A 21,614-nucleotide genomic window follows, 5' to 3' on the forward strand; every position below is an offset into this window, starting at 1 on the left:
CATGCTCCCAAGGCTGTTTGCTTTATTTACATTACTGATGCTCTTCAAAACAAGCTTCTTTATATTTTGAATAGTAGTATTAAAATCTGGGCACTCTGGGGGAAAAAAAAATAACAACCTAGGAATTAGCAAGTGAGCTGTATTTGAATTACTCATTGGCTGCATGTGTCTCTTGATCTGCTGGCCACCCAGAGGCAGCCCTAGGTAGCCTGTGGTGATCTAAGTATGAAGTAGCTGCAATGCTGCAGTGCTATGGGTTTGTTCTCTATGTGTGTGGACAAAGGTTTCGGTGGTCTGATGCTTCAGGTGTCAGCTGGAAACCTTTGGTTAGAGTCCTGTCAGCAGCACTGGTTGGGTCTGCCTTTCCTGTTTCTGTGCTTTTCAGTTAGAACCTGGGCTCTCTAAACCTGCCAAAAATAAATAGGACTGCCAAGGACTAATTAGTGGTTAAACTGTAACAGGCTTAAAATTGGTGAAAGATGTGAATGGGTAGTGTCTTTTCCAGTTCTTAATTTCACTGAAGGTGACATAAGCTGCAACCATGTAAGTTGCAAACGGAGTGAGCTGCTAATTGCTCTAATGAAAATATAACAAAAATAATGAAATTGTTACTCAGTAGGGGATGAAGGGCCTTGCGTTCCTCCATTCCTCCTGTGTAGGTGTTCAATGAATTTTAGACCAGCTTTATGTCAAGTTGATACGAAGTCATGTTTGCTTGTAACTTACCAGAGCTCTTGGGATAGGTCTCCATTCTGAAAACTGAGTGGCTCCCAAATATGTTTTTAAAAGCTTAGAGTACAAAGCAGATTTATAACCAGAATCTGCCATTAGTACAGAGCTGTAACAGTTCGGGGTTGTCTTTATTCAGTGCAAAAGAGATTGTGCCTTTTAATATTTAATCATTTGCAGATGGTTTGTCAAACAGCTGAAGGGGTGAGGACTAATGACAGTAAATTTCTTTCACTTATGGTCTTTGAGGAGGTGTACATCTTGGGCTTTGCTGGGTTTAAGATTTTGCTGGTATAGGCTTGGCAGCATCCCTGTGCAGTGGAGGTATGGCTTATACTAGCCCAATGACTCTTCATGGTGCGAGTTCCTCGACTTCAGAGGTTTTTCATCTGTGTCAATGTATGGGGCGAAGATGTGACTTTCTCTTCAGGTTCCTAAACTTGGGGTGGTTCTTGCTTTATTTTTGGTCTTATGTTGCTCACTTCAGTTCCTTTTCTAGCAATGCACTTCTAAGCTGTCCTTTTGCCTTGCTGATTTATGTTGCCAAGTAAAACCAGTAATACTCTTGTAGCACTGATGGAAAATAAGTTCTTCAAGCAGTACCTTTAATTAAATATTTGCGTATGGATTATCTTTTGTCACTCTAAGTAATGCTGCTATTAGAAAAGTGAACTGTTTCAGCTCCTAGGACTGGGATTAATTGCTCCTTGGAGGCTTTTGCTTTAAAGGGATCCAGACTCAAAATTGATTATGTTTGAAAAGGGAGAGGGGAAGGCAGGAAAGGTTTGCTTGGATTAAATGGCTTAGTCAGACTTTCTTCCCATTTTAAGGAGAAACTTTTTTGTACAGAAAAAGCTTTCAATGTGGAGAAATTGGCGTGTGCATCACAGACAAACATGAAGTATTTTTTAATCCTGTAAGTTATAATGTGAAGCATTTTTTAATGATCTAAGTTAAAAATGAAGCAGAACAACAGGTGGGTAGAATAGCTTTCCTAAGATCCTCCTTTGTTGCAGTTTAAGAAGCTGGATTTCATGTCACTAATGAGCAAATGAGCTATTTCGATTGCTGTTGCAATTGATTGCGTTGAAACCGTGGCACCACTCTCGTCTCCCAATTCAAGTTTGCCTCGGGTTCTTTTTGTTGTCAGGACTTATCTTTGCTAGAATCTAGTTCAGTATTTTTCCCACTGTGATCATTAGTTCAGCCTACTATGGGTGAAACAATGGCAGATGTAGGCGTTTCAGCTCCTGTGTAATCCACGGCTGTTCAGAAAACCAGCGGTCGCTCAGCCTTCTTCCACATCTGAGGTAGTGCCCATGGAGCAGATGCTTCTTGTTGGACTTTGCTACGAGAGAGCAAGGAGAAAAGCAGTGACTCCAAATCGTTCAGGAGTGTTCTCCTGAACGATTTGCCTTGGTGCTCAGGTTTCAGCCTTGGTGAGGCTGAAACCTGAAAAACCAGCAGGTATATTGCACAGTTACTGGGCACATACTGCTGAGACTCTGAGAAGCAGTGAAACCATTGCCTTCATGTGCTGTGTTCTTCCTAGAGTACTCAAGGCTTGCTGTGTTGGCAGAAGCCCCTTGTATACATGGCTCTGTTGAGAACGCTGCGATTTTGCTGGGTTGGTTTGTTTTACCTGGATGGAAGTGTGGCTGGAATAAGCTGTCCTAGCAAGACTGTGGTTTGACTGGTGTTTACTGGGGCCACTCAAGGAATGTTTTGTAGGTACCGTACACAATAGACAGACATGTAGAGTTTGTAGCATAAAAGCAGGCATAAACTGGATCTAGTGTAGAGAAGTATGTAAGAGCTAGAAGAGCAAGTCTGAGAAAATTGGCATGAGGAGATGTTATGTCCCAATTTTTATGATAACTAAGTTGCGTGGTGACTAGTAGAGGGTTACAAAAGAGCTACACTCTATTGCAGTGCTTATACTGTTAAGCCGTACTGTCTTGCACATCTCTGTCAGTGGAGGTAGCCAGGTTCCTTTCTAGGTTGTAGGTAGTGAACTCTGGACTGTTTTCTGTATGGTGGGAATACCTTACCCGAGTGCTAAATGATATTCCTCATCTTCTCTGCATTTCTACTCCCTTCCTACTCCTCCACAAAAAAAAAAATTAAAAGAATGCCACCTGCTGTTTACGTCTAAGATGAGTAGAGTGAAAAACGCAGAAGAGCTTCTTAAGTCAGACTTTAAATACCTGTTTTTGCAGGTGTCTAGCATTCATATTTGTCTTTAAAGTCCAATTGTTAATGTTTTATTTCCATTTGTAGGCTCCTTTATTTTCAGCTAGGTGAGGCCTACATGTAATGCTTGGGACAGATGTGGCTAAGGGAAAATTTGTTATAACAGTTTGTAAGTCAGGATCAGTTGGATAGAGGGGGAGGGCAAAGTCCATTTCTGAATTTGAGAAAAATACAAACTGTTGTAAAATACAGGATGTGATGTACTCGGTGAGGCTGGGACAATTTGCATGAAACATCCTATGTTGTGTGTGTGGCTGATGCCTTCCCCTTGTGTTTCTGATTCTTCTACCTTTGAATTAATGTTTTTAGTTATGTACTGAAGGTGAATAGATATTACTATGCAGGATTTACACTCTTGTGTAGCCTCAGATATATCTTCATTGCAGACTTTGAGATGCAGGGTTTTAGTGGGGAAGGGGATTTTTAAGGTGGTTAACTGGTGTCCTGTATTGTTATTGCTTTGTTAATGCAAAGATAAACACTGATTATAGAAGCTGGTGGTGGTGTTGTCATATGGAGTGAGCTGTTACTGTAAATATAGAGGAACCACTTCACAGAGTAACTGTGTCATTCTTTATCTAGTCGGAGAACGACCATTTCTGTGGCAGTACATGCATTGCTGTTCCTTTAAGGCAAAAATTTGTGTGAGCGTGTGAAGTGTCTTCAGAGTGCCTGCTAACATTTATTGCACAAGAATAAGTGTTTGCTTTGTACAGTGCTGATGGAATAGGGTACCTGCACACACTTGCTGACTAACTTGGACTTCAAAGTTTTGTTTTTCAAAAGCCTTTTGAGGCAAGCTAGTTAACCGTGCTTGCTCTACAACATGGGTATTGAGAGAGATTTAACCTCGGGCTAGAGAGACAGAAATTACATATAGGGAGCGTGGGCTGGGTGAGGAATTACCTGTTTATTGCTTTACCTCAAGGGAAGGTAAATGAGAAGAGTCTGTTTACGCACCCAGCCATTGCAACTATTGCTTCTTTTTCCTTGTGGTGGAAGTGAGAATGTCCTAGGGAACGTGGGATTGTGTTTGGAGGACGGGTGGAATTTTGGATAGGCATTTTGCCTGAGGAGTGTGTGTTAGTGTTTTGCTATTAAGTTACAGTCCAGATAACTCTGAATTCATTTCCTTTATTCTTTCAGCTGTTTTTCAAGATCATAATGCAGCAGAAAAATGAAAAGCCATAGAAGACATTTGCTTTGGAAAAGAAGTCAGTTGCTGGCCCAGTCTAGAAGATGGACCACTGGATTTGGGGAGCTTGGGAAATACTGCTTCCAAAAGCAATTTTCCCTAGCTAAGAAGAAAAGACAGAGTGCTCAGCTAATTGTGAGCTTAAATCATAACAAACTGTACAGAAGACTGCAGTACAGAAGGAAGGCACTTGAGCTCCAAAGCAGGTGGGCTCCTGATGTGCCTCTAAATGCAGAAACCTATCAAAAACCTACTGTTGAACGATACAGCTTTCCTTACAAAAATACTGAGAGCAAAAAGATCCTGTCCCTATCGCAAAGCCAAAAGCCCGACTGGAGAAGCAGTAAGAAAACTCAACAATGAATCCTTTCAGAGTGCAGGTCCCTTGAACGAAGAGTTTGAAACTTTCGCTATTCTTAATAGCATCCCTGGCAATATCCACTATGTCTCATGTGGTACGCTGGATGGTGCTGCCTTACCTGTAAAGAAAGGTGGTTTTGTATACAGCGGGGAGGAGAGCAATAATGGTGAGGGCAACACAGTCCCAATAGTTTTAAACAACTATAAAAGGAAATGCTGTTGCAAAGGGAGTGGAATGGAACTTGTGGCCCCTTGACAGCTATAAAGAGGTCCAAATTTAACCATCATACTGTAAAAAAGAGATCTTTATTTATGATGCATAAGAAACTTTCTATGGTTAGGTTTCGGTATAGAATTATAAAATCCCCGGAACTTCGAGCAAGAGGCAAAACCTGCAAACTGCGAAAAATCAAGCCAAGGTGGGTGGAGAAAGTTACGAGGGACCATCAAGAGACGCTCCAGCGGGATTTTGAAAGTGGATTGTGTAATTGGCTTTCCTACTGGAAATCTAAAAGTAACCGTCTTTGGAACCAGTACAGCGTACCAGATATGAACAATAATACACCCAAATCTTTAGGTGAGGAGAACGAAATATGTGCACCTGCGATCTGCCGTACGCAGGATGCGTTACCGTGTGCTGAGGAGCCAGAATCCGGAGGGCAGGATGGCAGTGCGGATGCTGTCCTGCCAGAACTGCATGCTAGAGCGTCTCTGGAAGCAGAGACCTTGCACCAAGTGGAGACCAACGGGGCTCTGGCAGAGGATCATTGCTCTGACGTTTTCGTCTCCATGACAGAAAAAGAAATTGCTGTTTCAGGTCAAGATGATGCAGAATCTAATGAGGGTGTAGATGGAATGATACTGTTGCAATCCTTGCAGGATTCTGATGTCAATGATAATTTTGCAAATGGACCTTTATCCATGGAGCTGGCGCAAAATGAGGACAGCTCTAGCCAAATGGAAGTAGAGGGCTCCTTAAACTTGGACATTTTTAGTGCAAAGTTACTAGATCACCCTTACTGTAAAAGTCCTCTTGAGGAGCCTTCACCAGAAAGCACAGGACTAAAATCAGGAACTCGGAAGGGAGGCAAAAGGAACAGTCAGAAAGCTTCCCGGGTGGCTGATGAGCAGTTGGCAACGTGGCTTTGTGGTATACCTTTTACATATCTTAGGGCTTCCAGGAATTCCTGAAAACTGCTGGATGTATTGTGGAGTTTACATGTTATGTTAATTCCTTTATTAAAATGGTTTCTTATTGTGAATTGTAAAGGGTGCTTAGCATAACACTTAATGAAATGAGGCTGCAAAGAGGAAAGCTGCATGAAGGAAGGACAAATCAATGCTTATCTGACAAGCTGTTTTGAGGAATAGTTGAATGGTGCCTCTGCTGCTTATGTTTTAGAGAATACAATGTAATTTCATTGGAATCTTTGTGGAAAATTGTTGATAGACAAATGTCTTTTATCATGTGGTTTCAGAAGATGATACGGGGTTAAAACTTCCAATTTTTTAAATGGTTGACAATTATTACTCTTAACTTGGTTTTTGAAAATCCTTAGTGTTCTAATACTTCCTTCCAGCCTTATCCTCTCTTCTCTTTCTCTCTTAGAATGAAACTAAATCACTTAATGAATCTCAGGTTTTAATAGCCAAATATTGTTCATTGTCACTTAGTTTTCTCTTCAATTTTTCATAAAGTAGGCTTAATGAATCTTATTAGACAATATTTTTTAAAAAGGCAAGACTAGTCTTAGCAAAGGTTCAGTGAAAAGGCTTTGGGATCTTTTTACTCAATGCTGAGCATGCAGTACTTGATAGTCTCTCTGAAGAGGAACATGGTAAAAATAGTAATCAGTGTCTTATTTATGTATAGCAGCATACTGTACATGTAGTAAGGAGCAGTAAGCTAACACGTTGTGCCACCTAGTACCATTAATATAATGTTCAAGTTCAGTGGTGTTCTGATAACTGAAGTCTTCCTTTGGAGAAATTGGCTTCATAGATTCCCATAAATCTGAAGCTGGTGTCAACTGGTGTTAAAGGGATTGTTTGAAGTTTGACATGCTCTGATTTTTCTGCCCACCTTTTTGTCCTTCAATTTTGCAATTGATTCTCTAAAGCAAAACGTGAAAAAGGAGACATTGAACCTCAAAAGATGATTTAGCTTTCCATATCCACAAGTTAGTGTGGGATGTATTTCTCTATGACTGGCTTTACGTGATCCAGCAAGGACCAGGCACTATTTGAGAAATTGAGAGAAACTGTGGTACCAGAGTGAACAGACCACTTCTGCAATGGAGTTTTAAAGCTTGTCCAGCAGAAAAAAGGACGTAATCCTTCTGTAACAGTCAAGAACCAAGATTGTATCAGGGTGGCAAACATTAAAGTTTTGTGGTCTGATAGGCAGTCATGTTCTTGTTCATGAGAGGCCTGAATAACTTAAAAAAATAAAATTAAAAAGACAGACAGCAAACGCACTAAATTTTCCCACGCTTGACAATTTTAAGGGAATTCTTACCTAGCTTCTGAATGAAAGTAGGTGAGTTTGAAAGTTTCCATTTTCTTCAGAGTTGAGGGTTTCTCTCTGAGGATTGAAGCCAAGTCTACACTACAAACACACTCATACTGACAGTATAGCACTTCTGAGTTTTATCAGCTGAAAAGCTGTAAAAAAGAATTTTAATTTTGATATAACTGTGTACAGAAGTTCTTGTCTGTTTAGGACTGTTGTTAGTAATTAACTGCACCCTAAAAGATACTGCTAACCTAGCAAGAGTTGCTAGGGTAGATGCATGAAGGAGATGTAAGTGTTATGGATACTCTCGGGTTTTGAATTTCTCTGCAGCAGCTGAACTTGGATGTTAATGGGCTGCAATATTTAGTGCATTCTGATGTGCTATTAGGTGTCAAACAGAGCTCCATGGTAAATCCTGTTTGTGATGGGTGTCTGATCTTGCACCAGGTCTGAACTTCGTATTTTCCTCCTTGAGTTATGCAGTTACACCAGCCCAAGTGAGGTCAGTCTAGCTAGAGGTGTCTTGGAGCTCTGCTAGTGTTAGTTGTAACTACAAGAACAATCCTTCCTCTGCGTGTATGAATAAAAAGTATTTTAAAATTTTATATACTAAAAGACAATAAGGTACACTTGCATCCCCATACATCTTCTATCTAGACTTCTAGCCAGAGTGAGAAATATCCTCCCTGTCAGTCTACTAAAATGTAAGGGATAAAAGCTGTTAGGCAAGTGTGTGGCAGAGTTGCGAGGAAGGATATCCTTTTGTGAAGAATTCTTCCTTGTTGCTTGATCTCGCTCTTCAATTCTCCCTCCCTTCTGTCGCACATCCAGGTGTACTTCTTGCTGTATCTTCACTGCTTTTCTCATCTCTTTGTGTTTTGTTCTTGGTCTCTCCTTTTTTTATTATTTTCTTACTGCTGTTCTTCTGGCACTTTTTTCTGTCAGATGTTTCTCTCATCTTGCTTCTTCCCATCCTGATCTTTAAAAGTTTCCAGGAAATATTATTATAGCCTTAGTAAACAGAGCGCTAAACATACACTGCACTGTCCAGGGATAGTCTGCCATCACACCCAGGCCTGAGAAGAGTCCTGAAGTTTGGGTTAGTGCAATTTCCCTGGACTCTGATCTCAGATCCAGCTTTCTGTACGCAGAACACGTGTTTTCTGCTGCATTTGAAAACTCATTTTCAGAAAGCTGGACAACGTGGTCTTTTTTCTCTTATTCATGAGCCAGTGTTGAAATCCTGTTTTCCATTCTCTTTCATTCTCGAAGTGGTTTTGGATGCTTGAGTGTGATTTATGTCTCCACTGTTCCAGTCTTGTGTCTGAGAAAAAAAAAAAAATCTATTTCCTAGTTTTTTAATTCCTCCAGCATTCATCTCTTCATTATTTCCTAGTTAATATCTTTTGTTTCTGGTGTTATGGTTGCCCAGGCAATGGCAGGCTGACACGGCTGTCTGTGGCACCTTAAATGCCATCCCTAGGATACTAGCGTAAATGAGTTAAACTTGCTGAGAGTCTGTCTGGTGTCTCTTCCGTTTGCTATGGTGGCAGCAGAGGAGCTGAACAGACTGCAAACATTCTGCCAAGCAGGGCTGCTTACACTTCAGGAGAGTAATTCTGCATACCATAAGGACAAGATACTGGGTTTTCAGTGAAAACTGTTGCAGAAACTGATGGCTTTTCATGTTGCAGTAAAATTATTTAAGATGCCAATTGAAATAAGCAGTGGGATGGATTCTCCTTGTAGCACTGGTATAATTAGTTTGATGTAGATATATGTGTATATGGGAAGAATGGGGTCTGATCTTTCCCTGTAAAGCTGAGTGATCAGATTCCCGCTTTTTAATTTTTGTCCTCCTTCCCCTGCTTTTATTTAATGTTGCCAATTTGAGCTCAGTTTTCTTAAATATATATCTTGCCATGTGTGGTGCTGCGTGTTGGTTAGGTGCAGAATGATTGCTGCTCGTACTTGGAAGAAATGACTGTTTTATTGGACTAGTGAACTCGGAGGGTTTTTTACATGTTTGCACTTTCATTTTTCTGGTATATTTAAAGGATTCCTAGATGAAGTTATGAAGAAATATGGCAGTTTAGTTCCACTCTGTGAAAAAGATGTCATGGGAAGATTAAAAGAAGTCTTTAATGAAGATTTCTCCCATAGGTGTGTAGCAGTATCAAATTCTAGACTTTGTAAAGGACAAATTGCTTGCATTGCTACTGCACGCTCCACATCTAACACCTAACAGAATGGAAGTCCATTTGATATGAACTTGACTTTTTTTTTTTTCTACCTTTTCGATCCTGTTTTAGAAAACCTTTTATCACCAGGGAAATCATGAAGTATCGGGAAAAACATCCAAAACCCTCCACTTGCAATTTCCGGGTCTTCTATAATAAGCACATGCTAGATATGGATGATTTAGCTACACTGGAAGGCCAGAACTGGCTGAATGACCAGGTCAGAGATGCTTGGTGTTTATGTGCTTCCTTACCCCTTTTTAGCCCATTTATATTAGGATATCAGTTGTTCACCTTCTGCTATGTTATAGGTGGTCTATCCTTACTTTACACTTGAGAAGTAAAAGAAATGTTGAGCAGCTTTTACAATGGCAGGTGCAATAATAGTGGTTACAAGTCTGGAAGGCGGGAGGTGTCACAACTGAACTGTTTCCTTTTGAAGAAATAATGCTGCACTATTTTGAGAAAATAGTGGCTACCCATATAGGTTTTAGCATCTCCGCCCATCCCCAAGCTTGAGCAGATTACAAGAACAGCAGAGTGAAGCAGCAGACTGTGGCCCACAGCCAAAAAACCAAGAAAGCTACAGTGCCCAGGGCATGCACCGGTAGACTTAAATTGAATTAAACTGCGTTTCAGATTGAGGCAGACTTCAGGCAGCCAGTTACAGTCTCTCTCCGGGCCGACCGCTATTAGTTCCAGAGTGCTTGTCCTTCAGACTACAACAAAATGTTACTATAATTGCTTACCTCCTTATTGCTGTTTCAAGTGTGAAGGGTCCTACGTTTTATGGGAACTTGTGAATTTGAGTTTTACAAAATTATTCTGTACATATTCAAATATTTACTAACTCTTACAGATAATTAACATGTATGGTGAACTCATAATGGATGCAGTCCCTGAAAAGGTGAGGGTTTTTGTTATTACGCAAATGTACCTAATGAGAGATTGAGAGGGAAGGGTGAAACATTGAATATTTCAGATACAGAATTGACATGTAGCTCAATGATGATCTGAGTGGTTCTGTTATAATTTCTTGCTATCTGCTGCTCAAATTTTCTTCCTTTCCTGTGCTAAAATACAGTTTTCAGTGCTGTTGCTCTTGTTTCAGGAACTTACTGGATTAGCTCTGCAGGTGGTCTCTGTGGTGACCTGATGTTACTGGTGTACCTGTAGAACACAGGTGCCCTGTTTTTGCCCATCCCACTCCTTTCCCCCCTAGAGGTTTCTGTCTCCAGCTTATCTGCTTCTGAAGTGCTTTATCCGTGCCCTTGCTCACCAGTCTGGTGTTTCAGCTGAAATTTCTGATGATGATGGATTTCTGCTGAGATGACAAACCATGAATGGTAGCATCTGAACCATGCACATGTGCTGCTTGCACTCACCCACCCGCCCACCTCGCAGCTGTGGGGGCCGTAACAGCTCAAACTGTGTCAGATGCCTGCCTGGTGAATGTGAATTGATGCAGAGCTGCTGGGTTTCTTGGCAGTATTGGCTCTGCAGGACTCTTTGGTTTGTGCATCCTCAACAGAATGCTTACTGCTTTTCAACTGTAGTGTCTAACTGTTGGTGGCAGTTGAAAAAAAAGAAAGGGAAAAAAAAAAAACAATCAAGAAAACACACACACCACCCTCCCCACCCCCCTTCTGTGACTACATTTGCAGCAGTGGCAATTATAAAAAGCCATCTGTTTACTAGTAGAGCTGAACAATTTTCAGGTGAGACCACAAAGGAAGACCCAAACAAAGCCATTTTTAGATGAGCTTTGCAGAACTCTTAAAGCTCAGAAGAAAGAGCGTTGTTGCTTTGATTGGTGGTGATGGTGATTCTTCATTAGTATTCTCTGTACTTCCTGAGTGTGTGCTAGGGTTGTGGTATTGGAGATTGTATCTGTTTGCTTGTGTCTGCTTTTTCTTCATAGTGTATAATTGAAATCCTCATGGGAGATTTTGTGCTGGTACCTCAAAATGTGGTTTTGAAGTCTGTTGGCATAGCTAATGGGTCTTAGACTGTGTTTTCAGATGCTGAATTTTCTAACTTTTTTTTTCAAGTAATAACTCAAGCCTTCTACCACCTCTACACTAGCAGGATTATTAAAAACAGATGTTGCAGATTTCCATTTGTATTAATCTGTTCCTGTAATTGCAAGAAGCTAAGCACAGGGAATAATAGTATTAACCTGAAGCTAAGTAATTTTTTTTTAACATAAGCCTACATTTTTTGCCATAAATGTAGGGTTTTAGTTACAAAATGGATGTAGTATAACTTAAAAATGCTTTTAAATAGAAGAATATTGGTTTTGTCTGGAGCTGGTCATAGTAGCTGAATACAAATGACCATGTTGTTGGATTAAGTCTCATAACTTTTTTCTTTTGAGTCTCAGCTTCCAGCAACTAAAGCCTGAAGTTACTCCCTTCTCCACCACCCCCACTTTGCCAGTCCAGTGTTCTCTTCCTTAATCCCTGTAAAGAACAACAAAAACTGTAACTCCTTGTCCTGGTGTTTTTCTCCCAAGTCCATCCGCAACAAAAAATTAAACATGATATGCCTGGAGATACAAAAGTGTAAATATAAATGCTGCAGTGGCTCACATCATATATTGTAGCGAAATAAGTCTTGCTTTATTTGCTAGCTGAAGAACAGCAATAGTTTAGGCTTGGCAAAGCCTCTGTTTGTCCCTACTGGGGTTCTATTTCTAAACCTGCATTAAATATTGTCTCATTACAAGTTGTTTTGTATAAATTATCCTGGGGGAAGGGGAATGACTGTGCATGAAGATTTCTGTGCTCATTCCTCCTCTCTCTCTTTTTTAGGTTCATTTCTTTAACAGCTTTTTTCATAGACAGCTCGTAACCAAAGGATATAATGGGGTAAAACGATGGACTAAAAAGGTATCCTTTAATTCTGTGTCATCAGTGCTCTGGTTTTTTCGGGCTGGGTTGAATCGCTAACTTGAAACTGGGTTACAGTGTGTTACCTGCAAAGGACGGGTTTGCAAAGGAGCTATACACAGTAGGGAGAGGTTAATAAAAATAGTAGGGCAGCACTATTCAAGTTAGTATGGTTATGTTGTGAAAATGTACTTTGAATGGCTTCATCATTGGTGGTAGGTTATCTCTTTTGTGTATGTTCATGCAAGCTGTTAATTTAGCTGCAAGAAACGTCTCTTACTGCTCCTGACAGTGCCAGGTACGCTAATCTACAGGAGAGCTTAATTCTGCTTCTTCCTTTTATTTCAAACTGGGTTTGTTTGATAAAATCATTGTTACTCCTGAGTAACACGTACAGGTCCTAGAAAGCAGATATTAGAGACCCATAGTTAATAAGCCAAACTGTTGTTCACATGACAAGAACAGAATTCACCTTGCTTTCTGGAACCCATACCAGATCACGGGTTGTGGTATTTTCTGAGGCAGCTAATACAAAGACCAGTGCTCTCTTTTTTTTTTTTTTTTTTTTTTTTTTTTTTTTTTTTTCTTCTGTGAACATTTGTCCTTTCTAATATGGGAGATGAGGCAAGACTAATCAAGGACCATGTTTGAATGTATGATCTTTCTGCCGAAGCACTTAAATAGCACACATCTGTGAAATGCTAGAGATGAACTCATTATCCAAATATAAAATCTATTCGTATAATTTATTAAAATCTCTTTAAAGAGAGACTGAATATTGGTGCCTAATATTCCCAGATTTTTTAAAAAATGTTCTTTTTCTCCAGCAACCAAAGTTTTGCAAAAACCCAAAAGCGAAGGTAGATTCTGAAAGCAGAACCTGTATTCATGTTGCTGCTGAGGAGGGACCAGACGAGAGCAAGACAGTTGTTTAGACATTTACACTGAAATTCCTGAAGAATCTCCAAAGCAAGGATGAGAACTAAGCAGTTTCTGTTGGAAGGATTCAGTAGACTGCTTCATCCTGCAATATTCAATTAAGGGGAATTTGTTTCTGCCTTTTAAACACACCAGGTTTTATAAATATGCTCTCCTGGGATACAGGAGACCAGAGCCTAGAAGGACATGCTCTGCAGCTAGACACAGAAGTGGTTTCAAAGCTCCTGTTCATGTCTGTCCCTTCTGGCCACTGATCACACTGGCATTCTTGCTCTGATCCGCTGTCACGTCAATTGGCTGACCCTGCATTGTCTCGGTGAAAAAAAATCTAGGTTGCCACCGTTCTTTCTGTACATCAGATCTTAACTAAGGACCCTTCCAGCTTTTGGCTGCCTCTTTCCACTCTTCTGCTACAGGTTTGCACGCCTGCAGCAATCCCACAGCTAGGGTCACATGAGGACCCTTGAGTTTAGCGTGGCTCTGCTGTTGCTGGACATCACAGAAGGTGTAGTTCATTTATCTTATTCTAGTTTTTCTTTGTGGGCTCAGCTTGCTGCTGGCTGACATCTCTTTGCTTCTCTCCAAGAATGATGGATCGTTGTGTAGCAAGTGTGCTGTAATCTGGTCAGAAAGCAGTTCCTGCAGGTGGGAGCAGGGATTGTCGATGCTTGTGACAATCAAAGCACTGTTGTGCGCGAGGCTCAGCTGATAACTGCTGTGAATGCTCAGACATTTTTGTGCCTTCAGCTTCCCACTGTTACTCAAAAAATACACTTTTCTTTCCTGCAAACGACGTGCCTTTACCAGTAGTGCAGCAATTATGTACTGTTCAAATTGCACAGTGCTTAAAAAAAAAAAAGCAGCATAGAAATCTTCCCACAGGATGAGTTCATTTAGTTCAGTATTCGATTTTTGCTTATTTTCTGGACTGTACCACCAAAAACCCAGCAATTAGACAACCATTTCAAGAGGAGCTGGGAGAAGGAAGATTATGAAAGACCTTTCCGAAAGCATAAGGGCTCATCTGCCACACAGGCACTGGGGGTGTTGTATCTGATCTACTTGTTCTGTACTTTAAGACCTTCTCCCTTGTTTGCTTGCCTGTGACCACAGTACATCTGCTACAAAGTTAAGTTCAAGAAAGGATGAATCTGCTCCGTCTTCACCCCCTCCTTTCCTCTGCTCACCAAAGCATCGTGCACTCCTCCTCTGCCCTCCTCTGACAAGTCACAGAGCCTGTCTTAGGGCAGAGGGAGTCAAACTGCACCAGCTTGCTGGTTTTGTGGGGTGTTTGTAATCACAAGTGCCTCATCTGTCAGCTAGCCGTCATGCAGCTCCGATAGAAATCAGTGGTGTTCATACTGCAGGAGTGTCATGACTGAAGATACATCGCTAACCCAAATTGAGGCTCGACTGTATTACCATCATTACTTAAGAAATCCCACTTTGACGCAGATGTTGAAGTGCAACGTGAGCAGGCTTTTGCCACAAATACAGTGGTGACTAACTCTGGTACTGTACAATGGTCCTTAGCCACTTTCTGGACTGTAACTGTATTTTTGTGCCTGCTAGTAAGTTGTGTATGAGAGAAACATGAGGAATGTGCTGAAAGAGTGGAGGGGGCAAAAGAAGACTTCAGTTACGGGGTGGCGGAGAGGAGACTTAGATAAAATTAATATCTTGCTTTGGTGTGTTGTGCCTGTGGAATTGTCTAATGTATATTGTTCTTCTTGCCAGGTGGACTTGTTCAAAAAGACTCTCTTGTTAATTCCTATTCACCTGGAAGTCCACTGGTCCCTCATTACTGTGAACATCCCCAATCAAATTATTTCATTTTATGATTCCCAAGGCATTCATTTTAAGTTTTGTGTAGAGGTGAGTGACAGCTGTGTCTGCAAAATTTGAACTGTTTTCTTGAGCAAACCACGCCTCCTCCTTTTTCTGTTCAGCCTTAAACTTTAAATGCAGTGTGTCTGTTGTCCTGCCGTGTGTGAAATGAGAATCAGCTTGTCCTGCTGAGGAGTCTGAAGCACAGACCTCCAGGGTCACACCAGAGCTGGGAGCTGAGGTCAGATTGCCTATTGCCTAATTAGCCTGACCGTGTAATCGGCACACCTTTTGTGGCTCTGGCTTGTCGCTCCCACAAAAAGCAGGGGCTCAAAGCCAAGTGCCATAGGGAAGCAGACTAGCCAGAAGGAGAGTAAAGGCAGTTCTTTCAACTGCTAAGGGACTTGTGTTTAGGAAAAGATAAATTGTGGTCCTTTTTGGGGGAGGTTGCCTGGGTGAGAGTACAGGACTGAAGACGCTGTAGTGCTGCCCAGTGGGGTTTACGTGTTACTGTGCTATTAACAGCGTGTTGCCTTTGTCCTCTGTCTGCATTGGTACGGAGTGCATACCTCTGATTATAACCCAGCAACCTTTCGAAGCTGCAACCTGAACACTGGAGTTAAATTATCAGTCTTCCTGGTAAAGAGCAGCCAGAAAATTTTTGCTGGGACTAGCAAATTGTAATGATCCTCTTACAAAAGCTAATTTTGTCAACTTAATTGCTGGCTTGATGCAGCAGCCCTCTACTTTTAACTGTGTGTAGTTGTTGGCTTACGGAAGAGTAGTAATTACTGTACCCAGGAGAGTTCCCAGCTAGGACTTCTGAATGAAGATACTAGTTTCCTGCTAGCATTTGCTGAGGATGAAGCTAATGTTTGTTCTGGGAGCGAGAGACCTCATGCTCTCCAGCTTCTGAACTTGCAGCATAAACCAGGGGTCCCTCTGAGCAGCCCTGCACTCTCTCCTGCAGTCTTGCAATGTGGCCTTTCCCATCCTGCTCCAGGCAAGGCATTTGCACTTAAATGTCTCACAAACATGAGAGGCTTTTATTCTTGCCCTTTCTAGGGGAACGGGGCCAATACCAAAAATTACACTGTGATCCTAAAACCCACTGAGGTGAATGTTAGTGTGCTGGAGTGTGTTTAAATTGTGCTATAAACCACCAGCCAGTTTACAGAGAAGTAGAAGGATTTGCTTAACCCAAGACCACAGGCTCATTTATCTTGCTTCCTTCTCTTCGCTTGTGTCAGACTATTTTTCCCTGAATGTCACTAAAACTCTCCCTGGAGCTTTGTTGATTAGCTGCAGAACTCAAAGCGTTTTGTATTGAGATTCAGGTAGGAAAATGCTATCATATTGAATGTAAGGGCCTTAGTGTCAGCCAAGTTAGCCAGGAGAGAACACATGCCAGACTGCACCGTGTGTCTCTGCATGTCTGAGAGCACTCTGACTGTGTGCCTGAGTGCCACAGCTAGTCTAGTATTAAGTATACCAGTGTATACCAGTGTACAGTGGGGCTGAGGGGTGTTAAAGCTCCCCTTGATAGACCAAGATGAGCCTTGATGGTAGAAGGCACAGTACCCACCACAGTTCATCTCTTTACCTCTAGATCTGAGCTCAGCTCCTAATGCTTAATGCTTACCTGAAATTTGTCCTCATTGTCAGAAGGATACCAGCAAAGATGTCAATGTCTCTCTCCTGTTCTTTAGCTGGTGAATAATATTGTTGCTTTTTTTTCCCTTTCCTTTTTAAAGAACATTCGAAAGTATTTGCTGACTGAAGCAAGAGAGAAGAATCGCCCCGAGTTTCTTCAGGGTTGGCAGACTGCTGTGACAAAGGTAAATGGCAGCACTTTGAGCTCTGGAGTCTGACTTTCTGGGAGATTTTAGGAGGCTGCTTCTAAACCCATATATTTGTACAAGTAGTAAATTTTTTTTATGCTGACCACGTGGAGGGTGGTAGGAGCGACACGTGGTTACACATGGGAATTAGAGCTCTGTCGCTCATTCAGCTCCCACCAGGTCTTTAACACTTTCTGCAAGACTTGATGATCTGAGCCTAATCTCTGGACAATTAAATATCCGTGCAGCAAACCCTGTATCTGGTGCCCACGTTGGCACAAGGTCAAGGACTGAATGAGCTGGAGACTCAGCTTCCTGACTTCTGCCGAAAGGACTGTTCTGCACTATGCCAAATGGATGGGGTTTGGTGAGGGAGGGAACAGGCTAATGCTGCTACTGCCTATATTTTATGTTTGCTATGGATAGAGGGCTTTGGTCTCCAGGGCTGTTTGTGGCACATTGCATTTGATCACAAGTAAACAAAGTCTGGCAACAATAAAAGGGAATAACTTGTGTGTAGTGTAAATGAGGAAATATGTGACTTGCGTAGCCATCCCATAATGGCTCCAAACATATAAAACGGGTCATTGCACACTAGACATAATCCCAACAGCTCCCTCCTTGCACAGGTTTATTTTTAGATGCTGATACAATGATGAAATGATTCCTCTCTGCACTCACGCACACCCTGTGCAGTCAGAGTTTGTCCTCCTGCATTCTGTGAGGCAGAAGATCTGGGAGTTGAGGAAAAATAATTACTTTTCCTCTTCAAGTGCCAGAGACATAGCAGCACTAGCGAGTGGGACTTTTTAGCTCCACATATCAAAATCAAGCATGTTTGAAGAAATAATGAAGGTTGAAAGTTATCACTTGAGACTGCCTTGCTTAGTGCTGTTGTCTGACGACGGACCACTCTTTGTGTTCTTTGAGACCCTTTGGTGTGGCTGGGGGAGGAAAGCCACTGCTGGTAGCATGGATGCTGAGAGTAAGCTTCCTCTAGGCCTGTGTGACTTTGCTGATACAGTTTGGTCCTGTGTAAAGCAGATAATGCTGTACAAACATTTATTTAAACTAATTGGGAAGCTGTTCTGTGTAGGTCACTAAAAGAAAATAAACTCGAAAGAAAGATTCATAATTTGTTTTCTGTCCTACACTATATATTTTTCTAAATGTTAGGTGTTATTCTAACAAGGTGTTGAGTGTCACCTTGCAGAAGTTGGGATCAGAATAAGTAATTACAACTCCAGTTTCTAGTGCTGCAGAACAGCTAGCTCCGAGAATGAGATACCTGATCGTTTTGCCAAATCTCCTTTTGGACTTTAAGCAGGACTTGGAGAATAAAAGGATAAGTGAAGATCTAACATGTCTATTCTTGTTTCTTTTCCTTTTAGTGCATTCCACAACAGAAAAATGACAGTGACTGTGGGGTTTTTGTGCTCCAGGTAAGAGTACTGCTTTTTAAAAATCAGTGGCCTGTATTGTTCATACAGTAAATGTCCTTTTTTTTCAATCAAGCCTTTTCCTTTTCCTCAGTACTGCAAGTGCCTCGCCTTAGACCAGCCTTTTCAGTTCTCCCAGGAAGATATGCCTCGAGTGAGAAAAAGGATTTACAAGGAGCTGTGTGAACGCCAGCTAATAGACTAATAAAATGCAGCCAGCCTAATTTCTCTGGCATTTCTGACAAGTTGCAGCTGGTGTTTGTGTACTTGAATTTCTGAAAACTTCCGTGAATTTTGAGCGATTCTCAGCTGAGTGGTGTGGCCACTGTTGTTACCTCAATTTTTTTGACAAGCTCTTTAACTGGCAGAACATAACAGAGCTGCCGTAAAATATTCCTTATGTCAGTTTGATTCTCTTATGTTCTTTCCTGTATTTAATATTTATTATCTCAGCATGCATATAGGCAAAGCATGCAACTAAAACCATAAAACTGTAGATTTGGTGCACCTTTGAGATGTAGCTAGAAATGACAAATACAGGTGATTTTGTCTGGAAACATAAAGATGCATGATATGTTTTCTGATGCAATAATGCTTTGAATGTATCAAAAAAAAAAATCAATGCCATAAAAAGAACAGCTAGAACCTATTTGATAGTTCCATTGTCCCTGTTGTGGCTGTATAATACTGAATTACCACTTTTTAGGGTGGCTAAACTCATCTACACATCTAATTTGTGGAGACCCCTTTTTTAAATAGTTCAAGTTGCTAATAAAGTTTGTTCTGTTAACATTTATCCAGCTGTCATTATCAGCCTGTCCCTATAGATAAAAAGCAGCCTTTGCACAAATAAAGCTTCAGCACTTGTCTGTATAATAAAAAGTACAAAGGTGTTCAGTCAGTCAGATTGATGGTATGTTCCTATATGCTGCAGAAGTCTCCATGATGTGTGTATTAAGGAGAATTATAAAGCTGGCCCTGAAGAGTCACAGCTTAGATACCAAGATAAACTCTTTGGCTGTAACTGTTTAAATCTCAGATGGCTTTGTTTCAGTTCCACAGTATGCAGTGAAATGTACCATTTCGGCATCTCTCCCTTCAGCTCTGTCTTCAAATGAACTCCCTTCAAGCTTGTCATGTTTAACCTCCCATTGGCTTTTGCCTTTGTTCAAATATAAATTAATTCATTTCTGCTGCATTTGCTGTTTGATTGTCTCAAACATCCCTAGTTTTGTTTGCGTTCGGTAGCACCGATGGGTCTGGTTGGGAATAATAGCGCTTGGGTGTGTGCTGTACAAACACAACAAGATTATGTCATTCTGCTCCCGAGGGGCAGGAGGCTGTGAGTCCAGCACTAAACTTTGCCATGTCGTTGCCCTGGACAGGGATAAGTGAGAGCAGTGGATCTTGAGACTTTTGGGTTTTTTGCCTTGATCTGTAAACTATTATGTGCTCCTTGCTGAAGAGAGCTAGTTTTGTTTGAAGAGACTGTTGTATGGGATGGCTACACCAGCAAATGTCTTAGCTATGTTTTTCTGCCAGATAAAGGAGTGAGCCCAGAGGAAAACTATTTTTAATGCTAAACATCATCTGTTGCACAGCTTCACTTTGTGTCTGTCCATAGCCCTGACTTCTGATGGAGGAAAACCACTTTGAGTTCCCTGTCTTGCAAATTAATTCAGATTTGAGCTAAGCCAGGTGCAAATCCCTGCTAGATTACGGGAGGGAGCAGGAAGAAGTGAGGGAGTGCCAAGCGCAGGCAGGCTGGGAGATGGAAGCCTGTGCATGCTGTGTTGTGCTAGAGAAGGAGGTGCTGCAGTATCCTTGTGTGTTCCCACTTCCCCTTGTGGCAGCTGGCAAGGACTGGCTTAATTTAGCAAGATAAGGAAGGCCTTACATAATTTAAGGTTACATTTATGGTTACATAATTTAAACAAGAAACTTACCGAATCAGAAACAACCTTAACACCCAGACTGGCTAAGCATGCATTTGCCCCTTGCGTGGTGCCAGAGCATCCCGCAGCACGTGGTTTCCAGCACATGGTGTTTCCCTGAAGTGTTGCTGATACAAACAGCAGCACCTTCTTGGGGCGAGTGATTGCGAGCAGTGGAGGGTGACTTCCCTGAAAATTGAAACTTGGGATGTAGTTTATCGTGTGCTAGGGTAGAACACGTAAGGCAGTGCTGCCATTCTTGTCTTCTCCCTGCACTGCTATCACATGAATGGTACAAATACTTAATGCTGCCATGTGGTGGGACCAGCTGAACTGATCCAGGTTAAAACTAACCCAGCCAAAAGGCTGCTCTTAACCCAGGGGACAGAGGAGTTCTCACCTCAGTGTAACTTGTCACTGGACATGTATACCAGCATGAATGAAGAGGGAGAATTGGGTGGCCAGGAGGAGACATGAAAGCAGTGCCCGCTTTGGATGCATGCAAGTGAAGCTATATCCTCACGCAAGACTCCCTGCAGAAAGGGAGTGAAATACAGAAAGGGAACTGCATAAGCAAGCTGCCTTTATTTTCAGAACTTAAGCTATTTGGTAAGGAAGCTTGAAAGGTGTGCTGTGACAGTGTACCAGCCTGGGAGACTCGGTGCCTCCAAGGAAGACCCTTATTTTCTGTGGAAGTTGTCTCGTTGATGGATATTTTTCATTGCATGGGAATGTGTTGGTGCACTGGACCACAGGTAGTCCTTTCCTGAAACTTGGTGCCTACTACTGGTTGATAGGAATCCATATTCCTCTATATGAGAGGCTGGGGTGAGTCTTTGTGGTCCCTTTACCAGTGGCATCAGTAAAAGGACAGTATTTCTGTGAACTTTGTGTTTAACGGGAACATGGGTGCTTTGAAGCAAGTGCGTATGTGTACCAGATTGTTGGAGGGGAGGGGGGCTCACATTTGAATTTGCTGCCTTGTGAACTGGGGAACAGGGTGGGGAAAGATGCATGTTGGAAAGTACTTCATATGTGCTTTCTTGTCATCTAGAGGTTTGCTGACAAGTGTTCCAGTTGGTTATGGGGCAGTACAGAGGAGTTGCACTTGAGTCTCCAGCTGTGAACACACCAGTGAGAGGCCTCTGAAAAAAAAAGGAGGGGAAATTGAAAACAGAGCTAATGTAAGCAAAGTATGTTGGTGCAGGGTTGAAATTAATCACACGCAGTCAGAATCTCAGACTCTGTAATGGTGTATCCTGTGAAACTGGACTAATTAACTCCTCCTTGAGAATGTCTTTGATGCCTTAAAGGAGATGGACTCCATAATCTGTAGTCATTTTACCAGTTCTTAAAACATTCAGAACTATGTGGAGTGTTTTTATTATGAGAGGCACATTTATGTGGATGTAGTTATGGCTGTTAGCAATTCCATTAATGTGATCTTCAGA

General features: G+C 41.6%; 1 protein-coding gene across 1 annotated transcript; it reads left to right on the forward strand.

Annotated features, from left to right (window-relative positions):
- Window positions 1–4,618: 4,618 nt before the first annotated feature.
- Window positions 4,619–19,440, forward strand: SENP5 (SUMO specific peptidase 5). Its single transcript, XM_075506969.1, has 9 exons — window positions 4,619–5,687; window positions 9,110–9,215; window positions 9,365–9,512; window positions 10,152–10,199; window positions 12,106–12,183; window positions 14,860–14,997; window positions 16,704–16,787; window positions 18,182–18,232; window positions 18,324–19,440. Exons 1-9 carry the CDS (start codon window positions 4,751–4,753, stop codon window positions 18,432–18,434), a joined length of 1,701 nt encoding a protein of 566 aa, XP_075363084.1. The 5' UTR covers window positions 4,619–4,750; the 3' UTR covers window positions 18,435–19,440.
- The last annotated feature ends 2,174 nt before the right edge of the window (window positions 19,441–21,614 follow it).

The sequence above is a fragment of the Mycteria americana genome, chromosome 7, assembly GCF_035582795.1.
Source record: "Mycteria americana isolate JAX WOST 10 ecotype Jacksonville Zoo and Gardens chromosome 7, USCA_MyAme_1.0, whole genome shotgun sequence".
Lineage (NCBI taxonomy): Eukaryota > Metazoa > Chordata > Aves > Ciconiiformes > Ciconiidae > Mycteria > Mycteria americana.